This window comes from Fistularia commersonii, chromosome 21, assembly GCF_037954325.1.
Source record: "Fistularia commersonii isolate RoL2024-O1a breed Wild chromosome 21, RoL_Fcom_v1.0, whole genome shotgun sequence".
Classification (NCBI taxonomy): Eukaryota; Metazoa; Chordata; class Actinopteri; order Syngnathiformes; family Fistulariidae; genus Fistularia; species Fistularia commersonii.
Window position 1 is genome coordinate 14,570,905 of NC_141304.1, and position 15,335 is coordinate 14,586,239.

Below are 15,335 nucleotides of genomic sequence, written 5' to 3' on the forward strand. Positions count from 1 at the left end.
TCCCTCCGTGATTCGTGTGGAATTCACCAAGTTCACAAAGTGACCCCCCCCCCCCCCCCGCAACGGCTGGACAGGATTTGTGTTCGGCAGAGGATCATCGTCTGGGATAAAGAAGGGGCTCGTGATGCGGCCTGTAGAATTTTAATCAGTTTAAATGTAGTGGTATTAAATAGACAGTGAAGGATTAAGTGTGAAACACTTTGGCCTAGGAAATGCAAATGAGACATGGAGTGTCTGCACGGCCCCTGAGACGCGTCCATATGCAATCCTACCGATAGAGGGCGCCAGAGACCGCTGAGACGCAGAACCAATGAACGGCAAGGATGCAAACGTTTAAGAGCAGAGGAGTTAATATTTTATCACTTCCTCTCTTTCTCTCTCTAGATGTCAGGGTGTTTTTTTTAATCATCCCTGACTTTTGAAGAAGGGTTTTTACCTTCGATTTTTTTTTTTTTTTAAACTACATTTTGACAAGGTCAGTGTGACAAGATTCTACTTTTCCTTTCCACCACAGCGACTAAACCTTCTCCATCTAACTCTATTCTCTGTATCCTCCTCTCTGGCACCAACTACCTTCATGTCCTCTCTCACGACGTCCATCAATCTTCTCTTTGGTCTTCCTCAAGACCTCCTGCCTGGCCGCTTCACCTTCAGCAACCTCCTATTCGGATCTTCCCCATCTCAGTCATCACTCTCTCAGTCATACATGTCTTGCACCCCTGTGACAAATTCTTCTTTTCCTTTGTGCTTTTCCCTTCAGATGTCTCCGTAGCGAATCAACCTTCTCAATCTAACCCTATTCTCTTTCTCCTCCTCTGTAACTTCATATTCTCTCACTACATCCATCAATCTTCTCTTTGGCCTTCCTCTAGACGTCCAATTCCAGCATCCATGTACCAATATATTCACTCTCCCTGCTCTGTCCATGACCCAACCATCTCTGACCTTCTCTCCACAACATATAACCATGTGTCATCCTTCTGATGGACTCATTCCTGATCCTGATCCATCCTGGTCACTCCCAAAAAGAACCTCAACATCTTCATCTCTGCGACCTCCAACTCTGCCTCCTGTCTTCTGGTCATTGTCGCTGTTTGTAGACCATCTCACCACTGTCTCCTCCACCTTTCCTTTCATTCTGGCTGATAGTCTGCTATCTCTTTGTAACCCTGACGCTTTTCTCCACCCATTCCAACCTGCTCGAAACCATTTCTTTACCTCTTTTCCAGATTCTCCCATGCTCTGGAAGGTACTTGAAATCCTCCAACTTCTTGATCTCCACTGTAGACCCGTAGCCTCACCGTTCCACCCGGGTTCCTTTCATTCACACAAACACACATATATACTGCTCAAAAAAAGAAAGGGAACACTTGAACAACACAATGTAACTCAAGTCAATCCCACTTGTGTGAAATCATAGTGTCCACTCAGGAAGCAACACAGATTCATTTGGACTTGTTTTAAGGACATTACATCAAAGTTGGATCAGCCTGGAGTTTGTTTTTACACTTTAATTTTGAGTGTGATTCCTAATCAGACCTCCATGGGTTGATACAATTGATTTCCATTGATCATTTTTGTGTGATTTTGTTGTCAGCACATTCAACTGTGTAAAGAGCAAAGTATTTCATAAGAATATTTCATTCATTTAGATCTAGGATGTGTTTTTTTAAGTGTTCCCTTTATTATTTTGAGCAGTGTATATATATTCTGTAACGTGACAAGATAATGAAATAAAAAAAAAAAAAAAAGCACAATCAAACTTCGCTCGGGGGCGATCGATTTTTAAAAAGCAACCCAATAAAAAAATTCAAAGTTTACACAGAGGAAAGGTTTATTACATGTGTTGACACACACACACATACACACACGTACCGCAACCAAGCAAAACAGGCAAAAGGGTATACTGGAGAAAACGGGAATGTTTTCATCTATTACACTAAGAGCGTTTTCATTTCTATCCTTTTGAGGCCAAGAAAAAGTAGAAGTATGTGGGCTGGAGTACAAGCAGCAACATTGGCATGGCTTCAGTTTACAGTTTAAAGTCTGAACCGGGGACATTTTATTTTTGACATGTTCAACATCGTGTTTACAAAATGCAGTATAATACTCCTCTTAGACGCGCTAGTCTGCCCAAAGGTTATGGCAACACGCCGTGTTTCTCTTAATGACACACAAACCTTTGATCAGCCCTGGTAAGTAAGCAGCCGTTAAAGCCCCGTCACACAAGCATTTCTTATTGGTTTATTATTTTAAGGTTTCGCCGGCATGGTTGGCATTCAGCAAATTTCCTGTGGAAAGTTCTGCGCTCTATGCTGGAATGCAACCACACATGTCCACCATCATGAGTCCGCAGAAGCAGCGGCGGCGGCAGCAGCAGCCACCCAACCCGGAACAGGCGCTGAGCCCGAGACGCGTCTAATGAACGGCGATGGGTGCACGTCGGACCGGGAAACATATTGCATCTGTGCGAGTGTCGGGATGCGCGGCGTGTCGCCTATCTCTCCTCCTGCAGAAGCTGCAGCCTGTCCTCGGCGTAGTGCGGGGTGACGTGTCCGGTGTCGATCGCCCTGCAGTCGTCTGTGAAGAACACCAAGTCCTGCCAAAGCAAACAGAACGAGCGGTCACGCCACCCGTCTTTTCGGACCGCACGCGCCGCAGCACCTCCGGGATGTTCTCACCCGATAGCAAAGCCTGGTGATGATGGTGTACAAGTTCTGGATTTTACGCTTGAGCACCACCATCCTGGGACGCTCCCTGCAGTGTTGGTCGGGGTGGTTCAGCAGCACGTAGAAGAAGTCTCGGAGTTTTGTTGTGATGCAAGAGTTCTAAAGAGACACCGTCATCGTCGTCATCGTCTTCGAAAATGAATGGGGAGTCGATTCTTTTTACCGACTCCAGTTCATATGAGACACCCGACCAAGAGAATCGTGTCTTTGAGTCGTTTGAATCAACGAGTCGTTCGTGAGCGGTGCGGTTCTTCATTCGCAACTCATTGCTGTACACTAGGCCATAACAATGACTCATTTGACTTCTATTGTTCCTTTGAAATCTGTATTTTGTGCATATGTATGTCTGCACGGTGTCCTTGAGTCGCTTTAAATGTATTATTAGCATCAAATGCAGTCATACATGTGACATGTATGACACTTTATAGCCTTGACTTTGACACTCCTTCCTATTATTATCTATTATAGTTATGTTTTACTTGAAACTCTGGCACAACAATCCTTCAGAATAAATAAAGTTGTTGTTATTCTTATTCTTATGTACAGTCTCTTCTTTGCTGTTAGCTCGCCAGCCAGCCTGCAGTAGCAAGAGACGAATCACTGAACGAGTTAATAGAGCCGATGAATCAGTAAAAGACTCGAATTTCGGACGGTTCGTCCGCGACTCGCACATCACCAAGGAGACCATGTGCGCGCAGAGCCTCAAAGAGCGCGTTCTTGTCTGCAGCAAATTTACTAATAAAAGCAGTTTTTCCACAACTTATTTTCAACACATTTTCATTTGAGTTGCACCTGCGTGGGACTTACATGCACGTCCAGGAAGATGGTCGGCAGGATCTCCGCGCAGGGTTTCTGCAAAAAAAAACCCCAAAATAAACAGGGATCCGATGAACATCCGGAGGTGGGAGACGGTTTCTTACCGTGCGGTGGAAGTTGTGGATCTTCTCCAGCAGCGCCATCGCCTCCTTGCTCAGGCCGAGCGCCCGGGAGTAGCAGGTCGGCGGCGCGCAGCCTCCGGGGCGCACGGCGCACAGGAGGCAGGCCAGGGCGGCGAGTCCCAGCCGCATGTCGGCTCCTGGGTTCCGTCGGTTCCCGAGTAGCGGCGGAGGAGGACCGGCGGCGGGTTAAAGGCGGAGGGGGGAGGAGGAGGAGGGGTGGATGACGTGGAGGAGCGGCGCTCGGCGCGCTCCCGGAGAGAAAAGACGCGTTGTTTTGCGCGCAAAACCCTCCTCCTCCCCCTCCTCCTCCTCCCACCGGAACCGTAAACGCGCTAATCTGAGGCTGGAAAACTTTTCTTATATCACTTTAACATGTTGTTTTCACCAGAAAATGATATATGTCATTTTACATCATAGTTATATATATCATATTTATATTGTTAGACCACCATCCCTTTTGCAAAGCCACACTGAAGACCACAATCATCTCAAAGAGTTGGCAAGTAAGTCCTTGTGAACGCAGAGGGAAGACCATCTGAGCTGGCTTTATTCAAAAACTGACTATAAAAGTACAGAAATGTTCTTTTTAATGATGGATACATAGGGGTGTGTTCTTCTTGTCTCGCCAACTGGACTTGAAATTCTTCACTTGAAGAGATGTTTCAGCCCTGAGGCTGAAGGACCCTCCCGAATGAGGGGTGAAGCGTCTTCACGCGAAGCAATTCAAGTCCGGTTGCCGAGACGAGGAGATTTCATCAAGAATTCACCGTGACCCGGAAGACCGTGGTTCCACCTTCAGGGCGCCTGTGTCGGAGCCACCGAGCACTTTTTCAGGTTGAGGAAGTTCCTCTTCCTTTTCCTCTTGGAGTAAGCCCGGTCCCGTGGTTCTGGTTGGTCCCGAAACACAAAGAGCTTCTGGCCGGCGGCCCGGCTGGCCGGTTCGGAGGCGTCGGCGGTCTTCATGGAGTCCTCCGCGTCGGAGCGGCGTAAGATTCCCTCCTCCGCCTCCGCCGCGCTTTCATCGCCGGCGTCCGCCTGCTGCGGCGCGGATCTGCCCCCGGGCCGCGGCGCTCCCGGACAACCGTCCTCCGGCGCTTTCACTCCGGCGTCTCCCGGAGCCGGGGGGACGGAAACGGGAAGCAGTTTTTCCATCAGACTTCTCCTCCTTTCCAGGACCCTGACAAAGGAGCTACTGTTAACTCGACTGCGATATCTAATTTATGTGGTCTGTCCCCTGATGAAATACATATTTGGGTTTGTTGAGGGATTTGCGCATGACGCCGGCGACCGCAGAGCTAAATCGCCCGTGACAATAGTGAGACATTAAGTCATAATAATATGGCAGTCGGTAGCAAAACAAGAGAAATGTGCTGAACTCACTTCCCCCCCTCTGCAGAGAGGCCGGGCCAATCCAGCAGGCCTCCGTGCACGACCTCCTCCCTCAGTTTGGCGGGGAGCAGCCGGGTCGAAGCGGCGGCGCACCTGGTGAGAAAGGCAGGTGTGACAAGAGCATCTGCAGGGGACGCGTCGACATCCTGTCACTTTGTGAGGACGCTCGCCTCCTGAAGAACCACCTCTGAAAAACACCCGAGCGTTCAGAAACGGGGTCCGACTAATAAACAAAAGGAGAGGAACGGGCCTCGAGTGTTTTGCTGCCCCCGTTTTTTTTTGTTTGCTAACACTGCCCCGATTCCAAAAAGACCTCATGCGCGGGGAATCGGTCGTCGGTAACGCGATCCGGACTCAGCGGGAGCAAGACGTTATTAAATGATGAGTAAAACCATCTTTATCTTGGCTGGGGGAGAATATATCTTGTTGAAACTGTGTTGGTACTTTTTTTTTTTTTCACTCAAGTTTCTGGATGACTTTCAAGCGGCTTTATTTTCACTGTGACTTCACTGAAATACTTGTTCAAACCGCAGAGCTGGAATTGCCTGAATTTGATTTTGGCCGCGTGCTCAGGAGGAGAAGATTTTCTTTTTTATCCAATTTGACAATCTACAGTTATTTTCTAAAACGGAGCGGCCCAAGAGAAACAACAGTCCAGTAAATCAATTTCAACCGGCGGGAGGAAACCAGGTACGTGGACGCGTTAAAAGCGGCAGGGGGACGTCGGCCTCGGAAGACGGCGTTTACCGTGTGGGCTCGTCCTCCGCGGGCGATGCGGCGGCGGCGGATTTGGGGCAGAGGGCGTCCGTTATGGACAGGAGTTCGCTCTCGGGCAGGGTGGGGAGGAGAAGACGCAGGGCCTCGAGGAGAACCTCCACCGACACCTGAGTCTGTCTTATCAGCTGAGAAGCAAATACCACGTCCTGCCGGGAAAAAAGAAACGGGCGGAAAAAGGAACCCTTAGTGTGCAGTTGTGTATTTGTTATTTCAGCCAGCAGGAATACGCGCACAAACGCTCGCACGCATGCACAGACTGGGAAACCACAACTGCATTTTTTTTGTTTTTCTCCATGTCACCGATTATTTATGAGAAGATTCTGGGTTGGACCTGATCGCAGTTTGCGTAAAGTCTCTTCAGCTCCAGTTGTTCTTTCAAATTTTCCATGACTTGAACGTCGGCCGTCGTCTCGCGCGACCTGAAAACAGCGGAGTTCACACTGAGATGCTGACGGGCCGGAGTCGACCGGCGGTCGTCGGCGCGAACGCACCTTTCGTTCACCAGCTCGGCCACGTGATGGCGCTTGTAGAGAGCCTCTTGGAGGATGGACAGCATCCGGGCGTCCTGCCGCAGCTCAAACAGCCCCTCGTCTTCGTCGCGCGTCCGATCGAACTCCGGTTCGGTCGTCGAGCCGATCAGCTCTCTGGTCTCCTTCTGAAGCCGGCGCTCTGCCTCCTCCAGGCCCTGCGGCAGTCACAGCCACACCGGAAGCTCTTCTCAGAGAACATACGCAGAAGTACGAGATGAAACCCGATCACGTCAGCGGAGTATCTCCTACCGCGCAGTAGGTCTGTATGCTCTGGGCCAGCTCCTGTCTCTGCAGGCTCTTCCCCTCCCTGAGGTGGCGAATGAGCAGGCCGTGCAGGGTGAGCAAGGCTCTGGATGTCTCCAAGACCTTGGTTCTCCTCTCGGCCTTCTGGTAATGAAGGGTAGCCATCTGCACGGCGAGGCTGTCCGCTTGGGAGTGCAGCTCGCGCTCTCTCTCCCTCCCCATCTCCTCCAAGACCTGCCAAGATGGAAATGATGCGATTAATCATCTTGTCTGGGCTCAGAACGCCTGGCGTTCGGACAGGGGATGCGGCGTAGAGAGCGTCCAAGACTCTGCCATTGTTTCCTAAGGAAATGTATACATTGACCACTTCTTGGTTTTTAACACATCCTATACAAGAAAAAAAACCTTGTGAACTTTTCAATCCAAATTTTGCCAAACCCTCCCCTACCTTGGTTGTAAAGCTGCTCTCCATCTCCTTCTCCTTCTCAAATAGTTGTATCCTGTCTTTTAGCTTTTTCTGGAAAAGGAACAGGTCACATGTGTCTGCTCTCTGACTGGCCTCGCTGGATTTCCCCTTGGATTGCGGATTCATCTGCGAAAAACATAACATCCAGAGAGCGGTTTAGAAACGACTCCGGGCGCGCTGTTATGATGTGATTAGAAATGCAACCGCTCTGGGTGCACGCTCGTCCAGCTACCGCACAATTGGGGCTGATTTCATTGAGGTTTGCACTTGCGGTCGTCTTTCACCGTCTCTCATTTGCGAAAACATTCAATACGCCATTATCTGTCGCTGCAGTTTGATTCATGTGGTTTCCTCCGTTCGAATGACCTCCGGGGTTGTATCGTGGAGAAATTCAAAACAACGTGAAGTAACGGCCAAAGGAAACACGTAAACAGATTTCCATCGGATGCAAATAACGTGTTCACCATTCGCTGCTCGCCGTCCTTCCTCCAAGCTGCCAGCGCCCTGTGGAGTTTGGCTCTGGAGACGGCGTGGGGCAAAACCAAGCAGCGGTCCATCACTGAAAGGCACTTCTGGAACTCCAGCTTCATTCTCAGCCTCTCGTCCTCAGACATGGTCAGCTGGGATAAGCATAAACACCTGAGAGCCAAACAGAAACCGGACGGATAAACACACGGGGTTCTTCCTGCCCGGGCGGCCGGGGATCCAAGAAACCTGCTGTTTTCTATTTCATCAGTCATACGGAGGGTTCGAGCAGCACAGCTAATATGTGATTTCAGTGGCAAGTGATCTACAGATATCTATTTTTCCACCACCGAAGACAGTCACAGCCATCAACAGTGCGTTCCAGAACGCAGATTTAGCCAGGGAACTTTCTTTGACTGACTTTGCCGACTTTCCGTCGGTGTCCTCTGACGGAGCCGTCCTCGTCTCAAGTTAGCATTTCAATTTGCGTCTGTCTTTCATGCTCTCGCGCGCTAATATATCTAAGTCGATTTAATTCCGATTTTTTAATAAAGCCTAATACGTTTAAGCAGACAAACAACTGAAAGCATTCATTTTATGATTAGTCAAAGCTGATAGAGCCGGATTCCAATAATGTGATTTGTTGGTATTTTTCTAACGATAAGTGAAAATGCAGAAACGCAACGGTCGCTGCTTTAGAGATTTTCAAATGAAATAGGGATCATAAATAAAGCCTCTACACAAAGCCCGTCCTGCTCTCAGCCGTCCTAATAAGCCTCAGCATCTTCTCCCCGTCGTCACTTCAGGATTTATGTCATAACAGATAAAGCATATGTTTCAGAATGTGCCCTCGGAGATAATCATACTAATACCGGAGCAGAGACCTCGCAGCTCCCGCTACAGTTTTAGAAATCAATATCCATTATCGAAGCCTTCTCTGTTGCTCCCTGTCTCTATCCCGCTCTCTGAGTGAGGACAAATAAAAACCATATGACCGTCCTCCGCTTCCAGCTCCCAACCATTGGGCCACCATTTAAGACAAAATAAAAATGGATTTTATTAAACGGCCATCAATAAATCCAGCGCAGAACAGCAGACTGGAAAAGCTTTTGCGTACGCGTCTGCAGCGGGTGAGCAGTGAGATCAGGTAGAACCGCTGACCTGAAGAAAGTTCCGCAGTGGGCCCTGAGCTCCCTCTGCTCCTGCAGCTCTCGCTCCATGGCTTCCTGAAGCGCCTCCCTGGTGCAGCTGAGGGTGTGTAAAGCCGCCTTCCCTTCCTGATGCAGCCGCTCTTGGCCGTGCAGGACCGCGCTCCCCCCCTGCGTCTGGGCCGGTCCGCTTCCCGCCTCGGGTTCCGCTTGTAGCTGCACGCGATGCGGCCCGGGAGGCAGGAGCGTGAGCAGCGTCTGGGCTGCGGAGGGCTGAATGGCTTTGACCTCCGCTACGGCGCTCTGGATCACACGCATGGTCACCTTGACAACCCAGGAATTCACAGAATGAAAAAGAACTCAAATTAAGCTCGACCTGTACCGTCTTCCGCTTCTTTCACGGTAATAAGGCCGAGAACTTTCTGTCGGAACGGAGTATCTGACATCTCGGGACGCGGCACCTTGCGGATATCGGCGGCAGCTTCCTCGTCCAAGTTGTTGACGAGCTCGGCGAGCTCCAAGCTGTGAGCCGTGAGCAAGTTCTGCCAACAGTGCAGGTGTTTGTCAACTTCTATCCTTCCCTCCATGTCTTTGGAAAGGCCGAACAGATCCTTCTCTCTCTGCTTGTGGGCCCTGAGCTGGAGCGGCGACGAAGCCATACGGACTTAGGTGACGACAACAGGTATCGAGGGAAGGTAAATCAAATGTGAGACCTCACCAAATTGGAGATTAGCTCTCTCCTCTTCTTAATCAGTCCGCAACGCATGGCTCTCCTTTCTTGGCTCAGCACTTCATCCAGCCTCTGCCTCACCATCACCAGCTCCTTCTGGGCCTTCTCCTCTAACTGGTCAATCTGTTCAGTAGACACCGTGCTCCCTCTAGTGGAGAAGAGACGTCCATGATATCTAGCTTCAGTACAAGCTTTGAGCTCACAGTTCAACAAAATGTAAGCTAATCGCTGATCAAATGAGAATTGAGATGTAGAACCAGCGACTTCTTCCCCCCTGACCTTTTGATGTGACCGAACCAGCTCTCCAGGTGGCTGGAGGTGCCGGTGAAAGTGTCAGAAATGAGACCGTTGAGGCTGTGAAGGCTGTGCACCAGAAACTTCCTCTGTGCGTGGCGCTCGGCTAGCACGTAGCGCAGATTGGCAAGGACCACGTCCAACACCTGCTCCAGCTGATCCTGGGCGGAGAAAGAGACACAATATGCGCTTTAACACACCCCTGCTTTACTAAGGAAGGGAAAAGACCAGACAACACTCGAGAAATACAAAATAAGTACCCGGTGAAAGATTAATGGCATAAACAGATTCACTCCCCATCCAAATCCGGCGTGATTTTAAATCAAACCATTCCAGTGAAACTGGTAACAACTTTTCCTGCATAATAATCTAAAATCTATAAAATGAAGGCATGTGAGGGAATATATTCTAAAACCCAGATTCATCTGCATGCATGCACACAGCAGCGGTGTCATTTAATCACTATTGATTTCAAATAAGTTACATTTCGGTGATAACGTCCATCATGTCATTCAAGGCACAAAAAAAAAAAATCTATGTTAGTCGCTCACCTGATACTCAAAGTAACTGTGCTGTAGACTTTTCGCCGCGCTCTTCTCCAGCTCGCCCATCTTGGTGGCCTCCTCCAGTTCCTCGGAGAAAATCTTGTGAAGCTCCACCCGCCTCCACTCTATGATCTGCCTCTGGACTTTTGCCGAAGCCTCCTCGTGTCGGACCAGGAGGACGCGCTGGAGCCGACTCTGGTTCAGTTTGTGCAGCTTCTCCAGCAGGACGCTGCAACGGAGGAGCTCCTTCGGAGAGCAAACAGGCAAATGCTTTGGTTAGCATGGATAGAATGTATGGCTGTTAAAAGAGCAATTTATTTCAAGGCCTGACATTAAATGATTAAAATCTTCAGCGCTTTGAGATAAATTCCAATCGGATACTCGGCAGCATTTCTGTGCCGAGACGGGCGACGCCGAGGTGTCATCGCTACCTGCTGATCCGCGTGCTGACAAAGCTGCTCAGCCTGGGCCTTCTCGGTCGCTTCACCGTGGTGCTCCGCTTCCATTTCTTCCCGAGTCTCCAGGTTACACTGGGCTGCCAGGGCGGCCATGCGGGCCCCTCGCTCCTCCTTCAGTCGACCTTCCATGCCCAGGAGCTGTCCGTGAAGCACGCTGAGAAGCCTCTGCTGGGCCTGGCCGCTGGCTTGGCCGCGTGCGTGCAGGTCAGCCAGTATGATAGACAACACATCCTTGTAGATCTGAACCCTAGTGGCCTCCAGGCTATTGGTGGCATGAAGCAGCGTTGACATTTCAAGGCTAAAAGGAAGGACACGCGGAATGACCAGAAATGAGTTATGCGGTCCGGCAAGCAGAAATTGTCATCAGTCGATTTGGTAGGGTGCGGCATTAATGTTATACGATGATAACATTTTGGATTGGAAACCGTTTGGAAGTGGAAATTGTTGCTATTTCCTCATCCTGAATAATTCAGTGAATTAGCATCTGGAAGGAAAAGGAGCTCAGTGGATATTAAAATGTCCAAACAGATTAATTCCTCATGCAAACATCCATCAGCACTGTAAATGCTATTTCCAGTGACTATAACATGATGCTTCTCTTGAGGCTCATTTATGCTCTCATAAATGAGACCCCCCTCCCATCTTTTTCACCGCCATTGCCCACAGACTTCTCACTCATTTGCACTAATGTGAAGCAAAACATCGCCTTGATAGAAGAGAGTGGAACGACTAGTCAACAGCAAACAAAGTGAAAGTGGGATGAGACTGTGAAATCATGATAAGAAAGAGGCAAAATGGGGTCCAGCCGGCCTTTAAGTAAATGGACCGTTCTTTCCCTTAATTCTCCCATGAGAGAAATGGATTTAGATACATGTTGTATTATTTGTGTTTCACAGAACATGACATGAGATTTAAGACTGCATCCATATGTATAAACAATTAGATGTGCCCACATTTAATATTTAACACTAATAGTTTAACCACTAGGCACATATGTAACCCTTGATGGTGATTTTCAAAGGAATACTGTTTTAAAAAACAGAAACCACAAGAGGTTTTCAGTGGTCTTCCACTGACTGGTCTACTCACTTCTCCAAAGATTGGTACATGTTCTGGGGGTCCTCTAGCACCATGATGTCAACGATCTTATCTTCAAACGTCGCTTCGTCTTTGACGGCTTCGCTCATGTCGCAGTCTGCGTACTCCTGGTCGGAATCACCTTGGCTTCTCTGGTGGTAGAAAAGATGCCATGTTGAAAATATCTCTATGGAGTAGCATAGGGATATAATACAGCAAAATGCTGAAAATTAAAAATTAAAAAAAAAAAAAAAAATTGATAAAATGATAACGTCCCTCAGCCGAGTTTTAAAACACACCGATTTCATTTGAAATGATACCTTTTTGCGTAGGAGGCTGAGCCTGGCCCTGGGACCTATCAGGGTCATGAACAGGAACCCCAGCATCAGAATGACCAAAGACACGATGAATCCGCCGACAAATCCGGCAAAATGCACGCCGTGGTTGGGATAAATCTAAAAAAAAAAGAAATCATGTATTAGGACATGCCTCAAAACAGAACACATTATAAGGAATGTGCAGTCCAAAGTTACTGCAGAGATATTCACCCTGTCAGTGGAGTTCACCCTCAGAGTTAGATTTGCTTTTAGTGGACCGAACATGCTGACATCATTCTGCAGGTTCAAAACAGACAGATTTTTCTTATTGTGACAACAACGACTACCACAAATGTGGAATGGAAAATATAAATGAGTAATTTGGGTCAACAGAGGCACACTGCAAATGTTAAAAAAGATGAATGGCTTGATAAAAATAAAAATACCTGTGATAGGTTAGAGAAGGTGAGAAAGGCTGGAAGATCCAGGACCTCAGTCTTATGACTCATTATTTGTGCAGTATAATTGACAACAATTTGGGATCCAGCTGAAAAGTTAAATGCACTCAGTCAGGTCAGCAATGCATTTGCCAAATGTATATTTCCTTATTTTCAGTTATTTGAATGAGGGCCAGACAAACCTGACAATGAATCGATGGCAAACGCCTGATATCCTCTTTCCACGACCGTCCCGCCAGATTTTAGGGGAACTATCCCAAATATGGAATCCCTGATCGCCACCTGAGACAAGTTGGTGCCTCCAGCTGGACTCATATTGTGAATCACCAGGGAGAACATCAGCAGGGGAGGACCCGGGCCAGTCTTCACCTGAGGGCCACATGATTTGGGCAGAAGTGTCATGCTCTTCAGTTCCTCGGTGTGGCCAAGTTATAAAATTTGAGATATTTTATTGTTGTACCTGTGCGCACTTTTGAAATTTGACCCCAAAGGAGGATGGCGGCACCACTGTCTGAACCTGGAGCGGCAATCGTATCAACAGATCGCATGCGATGTGAAAACTCGTGGCCATTTCATGATACATTGTGAACAGACTAAAAACAAGTAAAAATATTAAAATATTAAGTGCTAAAATATTATCAAGTGCTTTTTCTTTGCAAAATGAATGGTAGGTCTTTTTTGTCGCAGGAAATCTACTAAATTTATTGGGTAATCCAAATTAAGAATTGCTGCCACGAATGAAAAGGGTTCATTCTGAAAAGCAAAGAAAACAAATAAGTAGTTGCATGATAAAGCGCTCGATAGTGTATTTCTATTTTTCCACAGTCCGATGGGTATAACATGAAGCAACCAGAATACCCAAGTGAAGGTGATATAACTGCTTTGCTAATAATGCAGAAACACACCTGGGGCAGAGTGTGGCCGGGGTTGTACCGCGTAAGTGAACTCCTGCGGTTCCGCAGGCGAAAGACCTTTGACATGTGTTTAAACTGGCTGAATAAGGAGTGACCCCACGGACCGGGTGTCGAGGAGGAGGACAGAGACTTTTCTGTAGGTAACGTGACGGGTCCGTGTGTTTCCATAGTACCTGTTGGTCAAGGTGGAAGGGTTTAGAGCGGCTTGTGTTAGTGGTATTATAAAAGCTAAATGTGACAATACAGTAACACTTGTATCCATACAGAAGGTTTGCAGTCCAGGAGATTTCCAATCTGTGCCGTGGTGGTAGTCGTGCATCCTGAGGAAGCTGTGACACTGGTTGAAAAAGATAAAGAAGATTTACGACAAAATTCTTGAATGGCAAATAATGTTGCAATTCTAATTTCAGAGATGAGATTGGGGCATTTTAGCAGCCTAATACGTGATTTTTGTTAAACAAATTAAACAAAAAAGTCATGGCCAGGTTTTCTTGCAGGTGACAAAAGGAATGTGGGGGGTGAAAGCAGCTCAAATGAGTATTAAAACAAAACCAAAAATAAATCGAGAGGTTTATGACGGTTGTCATACATCCCGGTTAATCCTTGTCAAAACTTTTTTGTGGCAACTGCACTTGAATTTCACCCCTTGACGATGTTTTACCTCTCATCCAAAAGGTGAAACGAAGACAGACAGGTTAAACGTCTTTCAAGGTAAGGTGTTCAAGTCCAGTTGCCCCAAAAAGATTTGGAGAAGTTAATTCTTTAGCAAGCTGAAACCTTCATGTGAAAAGATGCACCTCCATGATCGTCTTCAGCCACCAAACTGCCCTCCACTTAGGACCTGAACTCCTCCAGAGTCAGGAACATCTCTGCAGACCTCTCACTCAATCTGAGGTGTGGATCAGTGAAGCAGACACGGGAGCTTTTCTCCCTTACAAACCATCACTGCTGAATACATCAGTCCCCCACAACAACACAAAAGCTCATGTTGGGAGGAATAGTTTTATTATACATTACTTTGTTATTTCACTACATTGCACTTTGTATTCTGCACTCTGCATAACGTCTCGTGGTGCAGCTGGTGCAGCATGTCAGTGCAACCAGATTGTGCAAGTGTAACCAATAAATCTGATTCTGAAAACTAGACAGTAGTCGTAATAGTTTTAAACTACAAGTATTTTGGATTAGATCAGATTGCACTTTATTGTCAATGCACATGTACAAGTACAGAGCAATAAAATGCAGTTTAGCATAGAACCAAGAGTGCAAAAAAAGTAGGAGGTGCAGATATAATAAATGAACAGTATTTTAATTTACATACATTAAATTAACAGTCTTTGTTTTGTTTGTTTTTGTTTGACATTAACCCACTGACCTCTCCTGTTTGTGGAGGCTGAGCCGCATCCCTGGATGTCCCGTTACAGCCGGAGCAGAGTCCGAGTCCGAGTCCGCCGCCGCTCCACGCAGCCGACGTTTCCCGTCGGGTGACGCGGTGACACCAGCGGGAGGACGAGGCAGTTTGGGGTAAAAACAACACGGAGATATTGAGTAAAAAGGGCCATATTACCGCGGCCGAAGGCGCCTGAAACATCCGTGTTGGTTCGCTCCGCTCTCGGGGAGAGCCGCTAGCTAACTCGCTACATTGTCCCCGATTTCCATAGGAGCCCTCCAAGAAGTTAACACAGCATGAGTGTTAAAAACGAAACAAAACTTTTAGATTCTGAATTTACTTTTCTAAAAACAACAACAAACATTTACATCCAAAAAGACAAGTTTCCACCCGTCTTTCAGCCCAACTTTTCCCAAATCTTAAGAAGTCACTTTCCCAAGTTTGTCAAGAACATCTTCTCCGGAAGT

The 15,335-nt window shown here is 47.6% G+C and overlaps 2 protein-coding genes across 2 annotated transcripts; both read right to left on the reverse strand.

The window, feature by feature from the left end:
* Positions 1-1,824: 1,824 nt before the first annotated feature.
* cytl1 (cytokine like 1) lies at positions 1,825-3,863 on the reverse strand. The gene is made up of 4 exons (XM_086168277.1): positions 3,650-3,863; positions 3,537-3,581; positions 2,682-2,828; positions 1,825-2,599 (listed from the first exon to the last, which is right to left on the reverse strand). The coding sequence occupies exons 1-4, from the start codon at positions 3,794-3,796 to the stop codon at positions 2,498-2,500; spliced, it is 441 nt and encodes a 146-aa protein (XP_086024403.1). The 5' UTR covers positions 3,797-3,863; the 3' UTR covers positions 1,825-2,497.
* A 333-nt stretch (positions 3,864-4,196) lies between these two features.
* LOC147222422 (limbin-like) lies at positions 4,197-15,320 on the reverse strand. Its single transcript, XM_086168230.1, has 23 exons — positions 14,854-15,320; positions 13,743-13,815; positions 13,470-13,651; positions 13,025-13,081; positions 12,747-12,933; positions 12,553-12,653; positions 12,338-12,403; positions 12,110-12,244; positions 11,802-11,941; positions 10,686-11,010; positions 10,261-10,500; positions 9,695-9,870; positions 9,404-9,563; positions 9,147-9,323; positions 8,699-9,009; positions 7,537-7,711; positions 7,055-7,198; positions 6,613-6,840; positions 6,325-6,518; positions 6,165-6,252; positions 5,804-5,979; positions 5,048-5,149; positions 4,197-4,844 (listed from the first exon to the last, which is right to left on the reverse strand). The coding sequence occupies exons 1-23, from the start codon at positions 15,067-15,069 to the stop codon at positions 4,463-4,465; spliced, it is 4,035 nt and encodes a 1,344-aa protein (XP_086024356.1). The 5' UTR covers positions 15,070-15,320; the 3' UTR covers positions 4,197-4,462.
* Positions 15,321-15,335: the final 15 nt, after the last annotated feature.